This window comes from Carcharodon carcharias, chromosome 13, assembly GCF_017639515.1.
Source record: "Carcharodon carcharias isolate sCarCar2 chromosome 13, sCarCar2.pri, whole genome shotgun sequence".
In the NCBI taxonomy this organism is placed as follows: Eukaryota; Metazoa; Chordata; class Chondrichthyes; order Lamniformes; family Lamnidae; genus Carcharodon; species Carcharodon carcharias.
In genome coordinates this window covers 29,368,956-29,381,655 of record NC_054479.1, presented here as the reverse complement: position 1 = coordinate 29,381,655, position 12,700 = coordinate 29,368,956, and the positions used below count along the sequence as shown (strand labels likewise).

The 12,700-nt window shown below is 43.6% G+C and overlaps 1 protein-coding gene across 2 annotated transcripts in view; it reads right to left on the bottom strand.

The window, feature by feature from the left end:
• The window catches only part of LOC121285788 (E3 ubiquitin-protein ligase DTX1-like), a 262,190-nt gene that overhangs the window by 149,129 nt on the left and 100,361 nt on the right, over window positions 1-12,700 (bottom strand). For both annotated transcript variants that reach the window (XM_041202601.1, XM_041202600.1), the window contains exon 2: window positions 5,781-6,459. In XM_041202601.1, the coding sequence (XP_041058535.1) occupies window positions 5,781-6,459 (679 nt within the window). The remainder of the gene's footprint in view (window positions 1-5,780; window positions 6,460-12,700) is intronic.

Here is a 12,700-nt window from a genome sequence, read left to right as displayed (position 1 = left end):
CCTATTTTAAGTCTTTCAACTCCATAGGCCATTCACTAGGCATCAATCAAAATGGACAAGACGAGCAAGTGGTGGGAATAAGTAATATTAACGTGACTCAAAAGTTAAACAGAAAGTTAACATTCTTACATTGTGTAGAACACTCATGTGCATACCCTTGTGTAACGACAAATCTTTAATCCTCCTCTCCCTGGCTAATCCACATGGTGCAAACCCTGTGGATTAGGCAGAGGCAGGCTGCTCAGGTCCTGTTCTGATTACTGAGATGCTTTTGGACGACGTCCTCTGGGTTTTGGAGCCCTGCTAAAGGCTGTGCAGGGGCCGACATGGCTATTCTGACAGGGGGCTGCATGTGGACTATTGACTGAGGGGCAAGGACTGAGAACTGGCAGGTTGAGGGGGTGGGGGGTAGACAAGGGGTGAGAAGTCGGAGAGCTGAGTTCCCATTTCCATGGTTTCTTTACCTCTCGTGGTCTGCTTGCACTTCCCTGCTAGCAACAAGCTGCAAATCAGTGAGACGATGAATGTCCAAAGACTGGGTTTTCATCAAGAGTGAAGTACTGCAGATGCTGGAAATTAAAAATAAAAACTGAAAACTCTGCAAATGTTCAGTAGGTCAGGCAGCATCTATGGAGAGAGAAGCAGGGTTAATATTTCAGGTCAGTGACGACTTTATTTCTCCACAAATGCTGCCAGATCCACTGAGCATTTCCAGTATTTTCTGTTGCATTTTAGGTTTGCGTCAATCCCACTTAAACTGACATTCATAGTGAACTGGCATCTCTCACTTGTGACAGCTTGCATGGACACGTTTGATTGCCATGTTTGATGCTCCATGCAGGTGTCCACTCTTTCCAGGACAAAGACGTCATTGTAAAGACCTGCAACGTCATGCCATTTTGCTCAAGGTGGAATCCTCCAATCTCTCTGCAAGCGTGCAGAGTGTGGCTGGAATGCCAGCCAGGACATCACTCAGTTTTTGCTGCTGCCTCAGAACTACCCTGTTCATCGATGCGGTACAGCACCTGAACTGAGCTGAGAGTGCCCTGCAGCCTCTAATACAGATGATTCACTGCTGTCCCACTCTCTACCATCTGCTCCTGTTCACATATGATGTGTGAGTCACTGGGGGAAAACCCTACCACCTCCCCTAGCGGCCCCACCAACATGAGTGTCTGAGCTGGTGTATGGTCTGCATGAATCCTGTGGCAGTGCTCCCTCAGAGTGTGACCTCAGCTGAGAAGTCATCATCCTGCTCCTGCACCACCTCCTGTGAGATGCTGAAAAGCTCTGTGAGAGACTAAAGACATGAATTAGAATCATCAAGTTAAGAATGTTTGATGTGACCATTGTGCAGATGATCATATTTCACTTGCTGCTGACATCAAGACAACATGAGTAAGTGTTGTACACCATGTAGCATGTGTGATATTTAATTCAGTCACCAGGTACCTGGGAGGCTCCCATCTCTGTTGGCCAAACACCAATTGAGAATCCAGTGATGTCCAACGCCTCCTCCACTGTAGCCGAGAGTTGCAAGATAACTGGAGGGTCACCTGTAGTTCTCAGCCTCTCCTCTGGGTTCTGTACTCTCTTCTTCTCCATGGATGAAAAGGGACCTATGAGTGAGGATAATGGCATGTGCTTAACAGATGGGTGGAGTGCATTTGTTGAGGGTGACTATGAGGGAGAGGCATGACATTGCATTAAGATGAAGGTTCGTGTCAGTGGTGGATGAAAGGACAGGGAGATGAGGAAGTGAATGGGCAGAGAGGGACGTGTGTACCTACAAGGTAAGCTGCTGTGAGGAGTGATGTCAGCTCAAGAAGGCCGACTGAGGAGGTTGAGATCATGCACACATCAGGATGCGGGCGAATGTGCCACTGTACTCACCTTTCCTGCCATGCTTGTGCCATTTATCTGTTTTTGGCAATGAATCCAGGAGGGTGGCACCACATTGCTGCTGCTAGTCTCCTCCACCATCTCCGAGAATTCAGAGCCTCTTGGTTTCACTGGCAGGTTTCTTTGTCCCATCAGTGGAAAACAGGCTCCCTCTGTGTGCCTCTGCAGCCCCACATCACCACATCAGGGAGGTGTCAGTAAAACAAGGTGCAGCTTTCGAGTGTGTGCATTCCGTTCTGCCACTTCCTTGTTTCTCCTCCCAACACCAGCATCAATCAAATTACATATTCACAAAGACCCTTTAAATACGGGAGCCAAGATCAATTTGTGTTGAAATCAGCATCATGTCCACTCAACCTAATTGGTCGGGAAACTCTGAAATAATATGTTAAAGCGTATTTAATTCAGCCAAGGCTGCACTTGCTTCTAGCTTTTGCACACCCCAGCCACACTGGCTCTGCACACTGCTGCACCACGCCATGCTCCTCCCCCTCCCCCTAGCTCACAGCTCAACAGAAAGTTAAAATCCAGCTCAAAAAGTCGTGCATATCACCTCTGGTAAAATAAATGCTAACACATGTGTTAGACACTAAGCATTGACCCACTTTAGGTGCTTTATGAATTACAGAATGAAGAATTGCAATTTCTTGAGGAAGTAGGGGCCAGAAATTGTGCTGCTGGGAGGGGAGAACCAGAATTATATTTATTCTGGTCTGGAAATGCAGACGCTGCCTAGACTGCCACTTGAAGCATTTACAACTGCAGCCGGTTTGTCCTTTAGTAATAAGCAGTCACGACATAATATGTTTTTGAGATCAATAATTTAAATGATAGGCCATCAATAAAGTAATTTAGGAATTACAGTTTTTCCCTTACTGAAATTAGGCAGCTTATTTTATTGCGAGCCAGCATTAAGTAAATTTTATGGCATTCTTATTTCCACCAATGGTACCGAGTCCACACATGTGCCTAGAAATAGGAGTGCCATTGCTTTAAACTAATTGGTTTCCTATTAATTTTCATGGGCTAGAATAATCGACTTTGGAGACACTTGCTTTTCAAGTGAAACCAGAGTTCATTTATATTGACTGAGGGATTCCTATCCAAGATTTACTTTCAACTGCAAAATAACACAAAGGTCACCTGGATCTGAATGCTTCCTTGAAATAGGGCCAAGCATTTTATGCTGACAAAGCTCCAGTTTTAATTCCCCAAGAAGTCACCACAATAATTAATGACTTCTACTGTTGTTAAAAAAAAACAACAGCCAAATTACATAACATCCATCTTATTGTTATTCTCATGAGGGCATCAACTCATCTAAAACTTTCGCTGTTATCACCAATAATTTCTAGTCTTATAGGTGGTCGGTCGTCCACTTACTCAATGGAGCACTCCTTCAAAGTGGAGCAATTCTTACCATAGACAGGGATAAAACAAAAATAAAAATGCTGGAAACAAGTCACAAACCAATCTGCATTGGACAGAGGAAAAGCCAGATCAACATCTTTCGATGGAGAGCCTTCAAAGGCTCTTCAGGTGAAACATCTATCGTTCCTCTTTCAGGTACTGATTGGCCTCCTGTGCATTTCCAGCCTTTTCCATTTTTATCCCATTGTCGTGATTGACTGATTCCTAATATTGCCACACTTCTTTTCATGAGCATTAAGCAACAAAACTCACATGCGCAAGTGAAAGGGGTAAATTATTACGAATGTGTTCTTTGTTAAATGGGTGGAATTCATGCATTTGTGACCCATTGTTACAGGCAGTAGGCCTTACACAGATTGTGCATTTTCTCTTCTGGAATCTGGTGGGCCTGCTCTACAAGCATCCTCTGTTTAAATGTCAAACTGGATCCCCAGGTTTTCTATGTCTTTTATCTGTCCCATTTTTTTCTCAGCTCTTGACTCCTCAAAGCCTGGCCATCATCTGCAAGGCATAATTCTGGAGTGTGATGGAATATTCTCCACTTGCCTGGATGAGAACTGCTTCAACAACATTTAAGAAGCTCAGCACTATCTAGGACAAAGCAGCCTACAAGATGCACTGCAGGAACTCACCAAGACTCTTTCAACAGCACCTTCCAAACCCATGGCCTCTATCACCTAGAAGGCCAAGGGCAGCAGGAACATGGGAACGCCGCCATCTGCAAGTTACCCTCCAAGCCACTCATGATCCTGACTTGGAAATATATCGCTATTCCTTCACTGTCGTCGGGTCAAAATCTTGCAACTCTGTCCCAAACAGCACTGTGGATGTACCAACACCACATGGACTGCAGCAGTTCAGCAGGGCAGCTCACCACCACCTTCTCAAGGGCAGTTAGTGATGGGCGGTAAATTTTGGCCTTGCCAGTGATGCTCGCATCCCAAGGATGAATAAAACAAGTTTCCCCACTTACAGCTATCCAGACATCTTTCCTTTCTTGAACTTCTTTAATGCTTCTTTCTATCACTTGACTAAACTGATCGAGTCACTGATATTTCCTCCATTGCTGTTTTCTCCTCCTCTTTCTCTTTTCTGATTTTATTAATATGTTTTCAAATGCTGAAATATTAGCTGACCATTCTCTGCACAGCTGCTGAGTGACCCACTATGTCAAATGTTCAAGGATCCAAACAGTTCACTGACAGCTGACTGCAATATTTCCTCTAAACAAAACAACTTGCAATTATATGGCACCTTTAATGTACTAAAAGCATCCCCAGGCAGTTGTGCTAAAGGAGGGCAGGAGAGAAAGCTATTTCATTATTTAATTGGCAGCCCAAAGGTGCAAAAGCAGCTCTGGCATGGGCTTGACAGGTCGAATGGCCTCCTTCTGTGCCATAATGGCTCTAATGATTCTATGACACTGCACCCAAAACCTCAACCAACATTTAAGAATTTCCCAAAGCAGGAGTCACAAATCCAACAGAGTTTTCCTGTTCTGAAAAAGTGAATCTCCTTCTCCAGGTGCAGTGAGTAAAAGGCTCTAACCCTGGTCCACTTTGATGTCCTTATGGTCATCTGGGTGAAGGCACTGATCGCTGAGCCATCCTGAGTCTCTGATGACGTTATGGTGCATATGAGGCTCTTTAACCCTTCCTTGATGCAGCTCCTATTTGCTTGGGTTAGTAAGATGAAAGATAGTGATTTACCTGCAAGATTCCAGGATCAGCCTTCCTCAGCTGCTGGTCCAACATACCCCCTGTGGCAGCTTTGCTTTGTCCTCTCTACAGCATGGTGTGTAAGTCAACAAAACTCAGTGGGACAAACCAGCCCTGTTACTGATGTTGACTATAAAGGCAAGAGATCTCCAAAAATAAACCGGCAGATACCATGCCCCACAAAATCCAGATTCCCAGATTTCAAAAAAAGCATACCAAAGTATCATTCACTCTAATCACCCATCACTCCAAATCAAATGTTCCACAGCTTTTAATATCAACATTATTTACTCAAAGTACTGGGAGGTGCAACTATGTCAGGCCTTTTGTAGCAGTTTTGAAATCAGCCAGAATGTAGCAAATGGGAGCTGAAAATACAGAACTGAAAAACCAGCTGCATACCAAAGTGAAAAGTTAATTTTTATACCCTTTTATGCAGGCTTTTCACTATTGCACTGTCCTGGACCAATAAGTCACCGTTAAGATGACAGCAATTCACTGAATGGCACCAAATGTCTCTAATGTGCTGTGAACAACACCACATGATTGCGTTTTTTAAAGTCACCTGCCATTTGTAGAGACAGAATCACGCGGCTGTTTTCTTTTCAATCTATGCCAATCTCTCTCCTAAAAGCAAATTCTGCTTGTGACCACTTAGTTTCCCTTAAGGGAAATAGCTTCCAATGGCTTCACATGAATGTCACTGATTTGTCTTTTATTTATACTTACCCAGGAGGAATCGAAGCCCTTGTGCTGACTACAGCTGACCTTTGGGTACCTGGTCTGTTCAGGTTGTTCTGGCCTGGTATTGGGGTTGTCGTGGTAGCGCTCTGGCTTTGGGAGATAGGAGAGAGTTGAGTTGTAGTTGGAGAGCGGGTCTGCTCGGACCTTGGAGGGGTGATCCCAGCTGTGCTCGCGGTCGACCACAAGGCCGCACCATTGTAGGAATTACTCTGACGCACAGTAAGAGTCCCGTTCGTGGCAGAATAAATTTTCCGTCGTTGGGACGCCAGGATGGCATTGGAGGCTGCCCTTGTGCTGTTAACCAGGACACACTGTTGGCAGTTACATGGCTGTCCCGACTGTGTGCCAACAGGCCAAGATTGTGATTTAGGGATAGAACCCATAGTCAAAGGATAGGCCAGGTCCATTCGTCGACGCAGTCGACGTTTCCTCTGTGTCTGTCGGTTCATCTGACACATACTGTTGAAGTCAATAATGTAACAGAATCCTAGAGAAGTCAAGTCCAACCAAGGGTGCTGCTTCTCATATGCATTCTGAATGGTTATACAAATATCCATATCATACGGAGTCCAGGAGCTACTGTCGTTTTCCCATTCCCAAACTATCCCTTTTCCTGGAGCAGAAGAGGGGTCATAGAAGTTTCTTCTAACTGGACGCATGGTTCCTGAAAAATGAAAAAGAACAGACTTTACTCACTCAGTTAAAACAACGAAAGCTCAATTCTCTTGGCATTTTTACCCATCATTGTCACCAAATAGAAGCCAGCCGTCCTGGCCAGCAGAGGCAAATCACCACGCACTGTTAAAGGCAAACTCTGCCCTTGCCCGGCAATGCACCGTTTTGAATAGGGACATTTGTCTTTTTAGGAGTGTGGGGACCAACACTTGGTGAGGAGCTTTGGCTGCGCTATGTGGAGCACTTCAGAAGTGCTTCTGAAACGTTTGTTCTGGAACCAAAAACAATCATTTGGTACAACAAAGGGCATTTTAAAATCTATTTCCAAACCTGCATTTAAAACAATTCACAAAAATAAATGGTTTTGAAAAATAAAAGCGATGTTCTGCAGGTACTTTATTTAGCCTCTGCAGTGCCTTGGGACAAAACTCTAGAGATTGTTTAAGTTGCCAGTGAAGCATTAAAATGAGACACTGTAGTTTGTTGAGTGATAGATTTCTTTGGTTCTCATTTGATATTTGTAGGAACATTTATCAGGATGTGGCTGAAACCTTTGATCACGACAAAGGTTCTTTGTTCAAATATTTTCAGGGACAGCTACCACCATGGGTCTGCCAGCAGTGGTGAAAGCATATTGTGCAAATACAAGTGAACCAGCTACAAAACTCTTACAACAAACTGTCAATCCCTAGATATTGAGATAAAGGAACTAGTTTTTTTTTTTAAAAAGCTTTTAAGGCGTGAATCTTGGAAGCTCCACAATTTTTGAACTGCAGCTTCTTCACACTATGAGTTCAAAGTTCACAGTGAACATCACATTCTAGGAATGAAATGACTAATAATGCAGTGAGGCTTTTGGGTCGCTATGCGCTTGTGAAGATTGACAATGATGAAAATATTGACAATTTTGCTTGAAGCACCAAACACGGGAAAGTTTCTCAAACCCATTCACGATCTCGCTTTAATAGTTGATGGTCCAAGGACCCCTAGTCACAGATTTAAGGTCTGGGGGCAAGAGATGCAAGAATGTAAGCAAGGGCTTTTTCGCACAGCGAGTGGTAGTGACCTGGAACTCTCTGCCTATGAGGGTGTGAGAAACAGAGCCAGTCAATGATTTCCAAAGGAAATTGGATGAGCACTTGAGGGAAGTAAACCTACAGGGTTATGGGGATAGAGCGGGAGAATGGGACTGACTCAATTGTTCTGTAAGAGAGATGCATGGACTCGATGGGCTTCCTTTTGTGCTACAATGACTCTATGACATAACAAGCAGCGATCCCCTTGCTCCAGTCAGTTTTTGGGGAAGTGTTATATAGATAATCTGCTGAACAGACTACACAAACTGCATGCTGACCACCTAACCAGTATAAATCACTCACGCTGCCCTGATGTGTGTTCTGAAAACATTTCTGCAAGTTTAACAGGAACTCAAATAAAATAATTCAGCTGGAACATTTCCTCATCAGTTCAAATGTGGGCGGGGGAGAGGGGAGGCACCAATCTCCTTTTCAAAAGGTACTTTCTCAGTCAGAACAAGCTGCGTGGCAAAACAACTTATTTCCCATCTTCTTGTAATATAAATGAAGCTTCCTGAAAATTGCAGATAAACATTATAATTGTTCCACATTATTTTAAAACAATTTCCTCAGAACAGAAATAGGATAAGATTGTTCCTTTCAGCAATATGGGCTAACTGAATAACTCAATCTGTGCATAGTCTCGTTGTCACCGTGTATACGCTATGGCCAGAATTTTCAGCAAGGCGAGCAGGGGCGGGGCCTGCTCACCGAGGCGTAAAGTGACGCGAAGTGATGTCGGGCGTGTGTCCCGATGTCACCGAGCGTCATTTGGATTTTCAGTTCGGAGGGTGCGCAGCAGAGTTGGCCGTGCACCCACCAAACTGTCAAAGGCCTATTAAGGCCATTTAAAAACTAATTAAACTAACAAACTGAGCTGCCCGTCCAGCTGGAGGTTGGAAGAGCTCAGGCGGCCCTCGCATTTTTCATGGAACCTCACCCACGGGCAGGATGAGGTTGAATGAAGTGTGTATAAATTGAATAAAAATGTTTATAAAAATTAATTGACATGTCCCAGCTCATGTGCCACTGTCACATGAGGGGACACCTCTGTGCCTTGGAGATTTCTGCACTCTTTCGCGCGCATAAAAGTGCAGACCCTGACTCAGGGAACTGCCACCACCACCACCACCACCACCCCCCACCCCGACAGAGGGAAATTTCTCCCACATGTCACAGAAACACAGAATTTGTTATAGTACAGCCCATCAAGACTACGTCAGTACTGTGTCCAAATAACTGACTTGGTCTAACCCCATAATCTTTATCAAGCAAGAATTTAATTCCCTTTTAGAATAACTTCAAAGGCTCCCTTTGAAGGAAGGCTTGTGACAGAGAATTCTAAGTACCAACCATGCTCTTTGTAAAGACTTTTATTTTACTGGACTGAGATGGGGGCGGGAGAGCTGTGCAGGAGTAATTCAGGCAGTGTCCACTGAGGTCAATGCCTGTCTCTCCTCGATGATGAGTTGCTGATCTTAATCACATTACTGAACAAAGACAAGGGACAAGATTTCCCCTCCCTGGGCTTGAGGACTGGCTCAAATGGGAGTCAGAAGCCCATTGTGTAGAGTACAATTAGTGAGCAGAGCGCATTCTCGCCATCTTTAAGGGGGGGATCTTGAAGCTGGAGGGCTAATAGGAGACCCCCCCAACACTGAGGAAGCTGGTCTTTCAAGGTAAGTGAGGGAAAGGGCACCCCAAGATGGAGGCACCCTCTCTCCTATAACTTTAAAACAGAAAAAGCACGTTGTGTTGTCTTCAGCTTTGAAGAAGAGTCATACGGACTCGAAACGTTAACTCTGTCTTTCTCTTCACAGATGCTGTAAGACCTGCTAAGTTTTTCCAGCATTTTCTGTTTTTGTTTCAGATTTCCAGCATCCCCAGTATTTTGCGTTTAACTTTGTGTTGTATGTTGGTTTTCACTGGCTAAGGAGACTGGTTGCAGAGACAGAGAGATGTCTGAACCATAAGTGGTTTATTGTAAGAACATAACTATTTACAGATGTACAAGACAACAGGTATTACTCAGTCTAAGCCATGAGGATTCTCCTTCTAGACTCCTTGTGATGTGACTCTTACATCATGCAGGCAGTACTGTTTCCCCGTCCCACATTTTAACTCTTTCAAACCTGAACACCCTAATACTACACTTTGCAGCTGGGCCACCACTGTGAAGGGGCAGCCCCTTCGCAGGCCATTCGGTGGCTGCAGCTGAAGCCAGATAAGCAGGGAGGGTCTCTATGCCTGCCTGAAACACTGGCCTCCAACAACAGGCCTTAATAGGCTATTAAACAGTGACAATTAGCTAAAAGCAAAATACTGCGGATGCTGGAAATCTGAAACAAAAACAAAAATTGCTGGAAAAACTCAGCAGGTCTGACAGCATCTGTGGAAAGGAAGACAGTGTTAACATGTCGAGTCCATATGACTCTTCATCAGAAGTTCTGATGAAGAGTTATAGTGACAATTGGCTACTAGCTGCTTGCAGCCCTGCCACTCCCAAGCATCCTACCTCTGGGAAAATGGCCCAGGGGCAGGATAGAGCCAGGGAACCAGTACACAGGCCAGTGGTGCAAAATTCCACGCCTATCCATCTCTGTGCTCACCACATCGGGGCCTAAAAATCCTGCCCAAGGTGCTGCATTTAACAGAAGGCAAATCAAAGGACGGGAGATCTTCTAGCACTGACACTGGCACAACACATCCTAGCTGCTTAATAAAGGCAGGGATAGGCTAAATGGTCCAGCCCTTTTAGAGTGAAGATCCCCTGAACACAGGAGGGGCTTTAGGAAGGGAATGAAAAGGGGAAATCTTTCAATAAAAAGAATAATGATTCTTACAATGGAAATCTTACCACAGATAGTCATTTAAGGATTTCTAATGCTAGTCTGCTATATTTGTCTGCAATAACCTTGCACCGTAGGTGACAATAAACAAGTTACTTGCACCAACCAATTTTTCACACTGAAGCTTGTGTATCTCAGTAGGCTAAAAGGACTTTCAAAACTCATTATTGTCTCAATGAAAAAAAAATCACAATGCATAAAATGGGAGCTTCGTTTCCCCCTTTTTCATTCTTGAAACACATTCTTGGTATTAGATATTACAACTTTCCATGAAGATTTGATCACTCAGTGAGCTCCTGGCCATTGTCTTCTAATTTAGCTCCTAAACCTGAACTTCCTTTCCAAGCATTACAAATGACAATATGTCTTTTCAGATTAAGCCAGTAAGGGTCACAAATTTGGTTAGAGCAGAACGTAATTCTAAATAGGAGCACTGCATATTCACGACAGACAAGTAACAAATGATCATCACTCCAACATTTCTCCATCTTTTCATCCAACACAGTGTGGCAGCTGAATATTCCAAAGTGCTAGAGTGGCTATTCATTGCAATTCTGGAACAAAAGTGGATGAGAGCTAAGCTCATTCATTTGGCTGATAAGCCATTTGATTACTTAAGACAAACAACTTTTTTTAACTCTTTGGACTTCTGTGTATTCTGCGGAATACAAAGCTTTATTCTTTGCCTGACACTCTGATGATCATACAGCCCATGGTCTGACAATTTGAGAATAAAAGTACTAGAATTAGTTACTCTGGAGAATTTTGACCACTAGGCAATGTTTCATTCTGTTATGAAACCAAACCCAGGTTTGCAGAAGTGAAAGCCGGTGACTCTGATACTGCTGATATTCAACTTTCCTCCCTTTCTCTTTGTTGAGCTCACCTACTGAAGTGACACATCTGTGCACTCTTAACTTTAATGGTGCCTGAATTGAATGATCCAATACATCTTTATGAAGTCTTGTGGCACAGCGGGTAGCATCCCTGCCTCTGAGTCAGAAGGTCAGGGTTCAAGTCCCACTGCAGGACTTGACAGTCAATGGAAGGTGCGTTCATGATGTGGCCAAACAGGTTGAGTATCAACCTGCAAATCCTTCCAACACCTGCCAATGGCAGGCAGTAAGAGTGGGGGTGATTTCTGGTCAGCCACGTGATGGAAAGAACATTGGATCCTTGACTATCACTATCCATAGCTCCAAACTACAACACGCATGTAAATGTGCACATTGCCACGGCAACTTTGATTCCCTGAGTGAACTGTAACATTCCACCACCACACACGTTTACACACTCATTCAGCCTACTCTTAAAATTTAGATTTCTTATGTTCTTTTATTGTCTTAAGGCACTAAGGCACTAATAATTTGTCACAAGCACAGAACAGCAGGATTTTAAGTTGTGCTTATGGTTGAACTAGAGCAGATTGAACACTGGTACCATATGGGAAAAAGCATCCACCTCACCACTTACACTCTTTTTCATTAGAGGGGCTTGAGAAAATGATAAAATGGTCAATAAGCTCCAAGAAATTCTAATAGTATACAGACTGCAAATGCCGCAGAAGCACCATTAGTGCAACACCTGCAGTGACTTGAGTGAAATTTTTCTGAAAGAAAAAGAATCAATTATGCAAAAATAAAGGACTGAAATTAAATAAAAACAGAAACTGCGGGGAGAGTGCAGCAAGCCCGTTAGCATTTGAAAAAGGAAGGTGGATTAATATTTCAGATGGAATCCTGCTTTGAGTCAGGCCAACTTGCTGATGCCAATTCTTACAGGTGGAGATGGGTCTGTAGCGAATATCAAAATTCCCTTTTTTTAAGTTTAGAATTGATTTCTGAAGAGCAATTGGGGATGAGCAACAAATGCTGACCTGGACAATGGCACCCAGATCCAGGAACGACTAATTCATTGATTCAATACTGTTGCTAAAAAAAAAAGGAACTAGTCAGGGTCTTGACAACAAATGGGATTTAGAGCTATTAGAAATGCCTCAACAGTCGGACTAGGTATAGTAATGGTCTACTCCTATCCTAAATGGTTACTATGATCTTCAAAACATGTTTCATTTGCTCCTTTGTCATCTCAACTCTAAAAGCAAGTTGTCAGATAGTTAGCACAATATGAAGTATAAAAGCCTCAGCCAGGCAACCATGTGGTCTCCCCGCCTCTACTTATTTGTTTTTTTTTCCCCTCCCAGTTTGTTCCCCCACAGCTTTATTTCCCTCTGAAGTTATAAATCAAAATTGCCTTAGCCAATGGACACAGGCTCAAGCTTGAAAGAGAGCAGTTTGGATTTAAT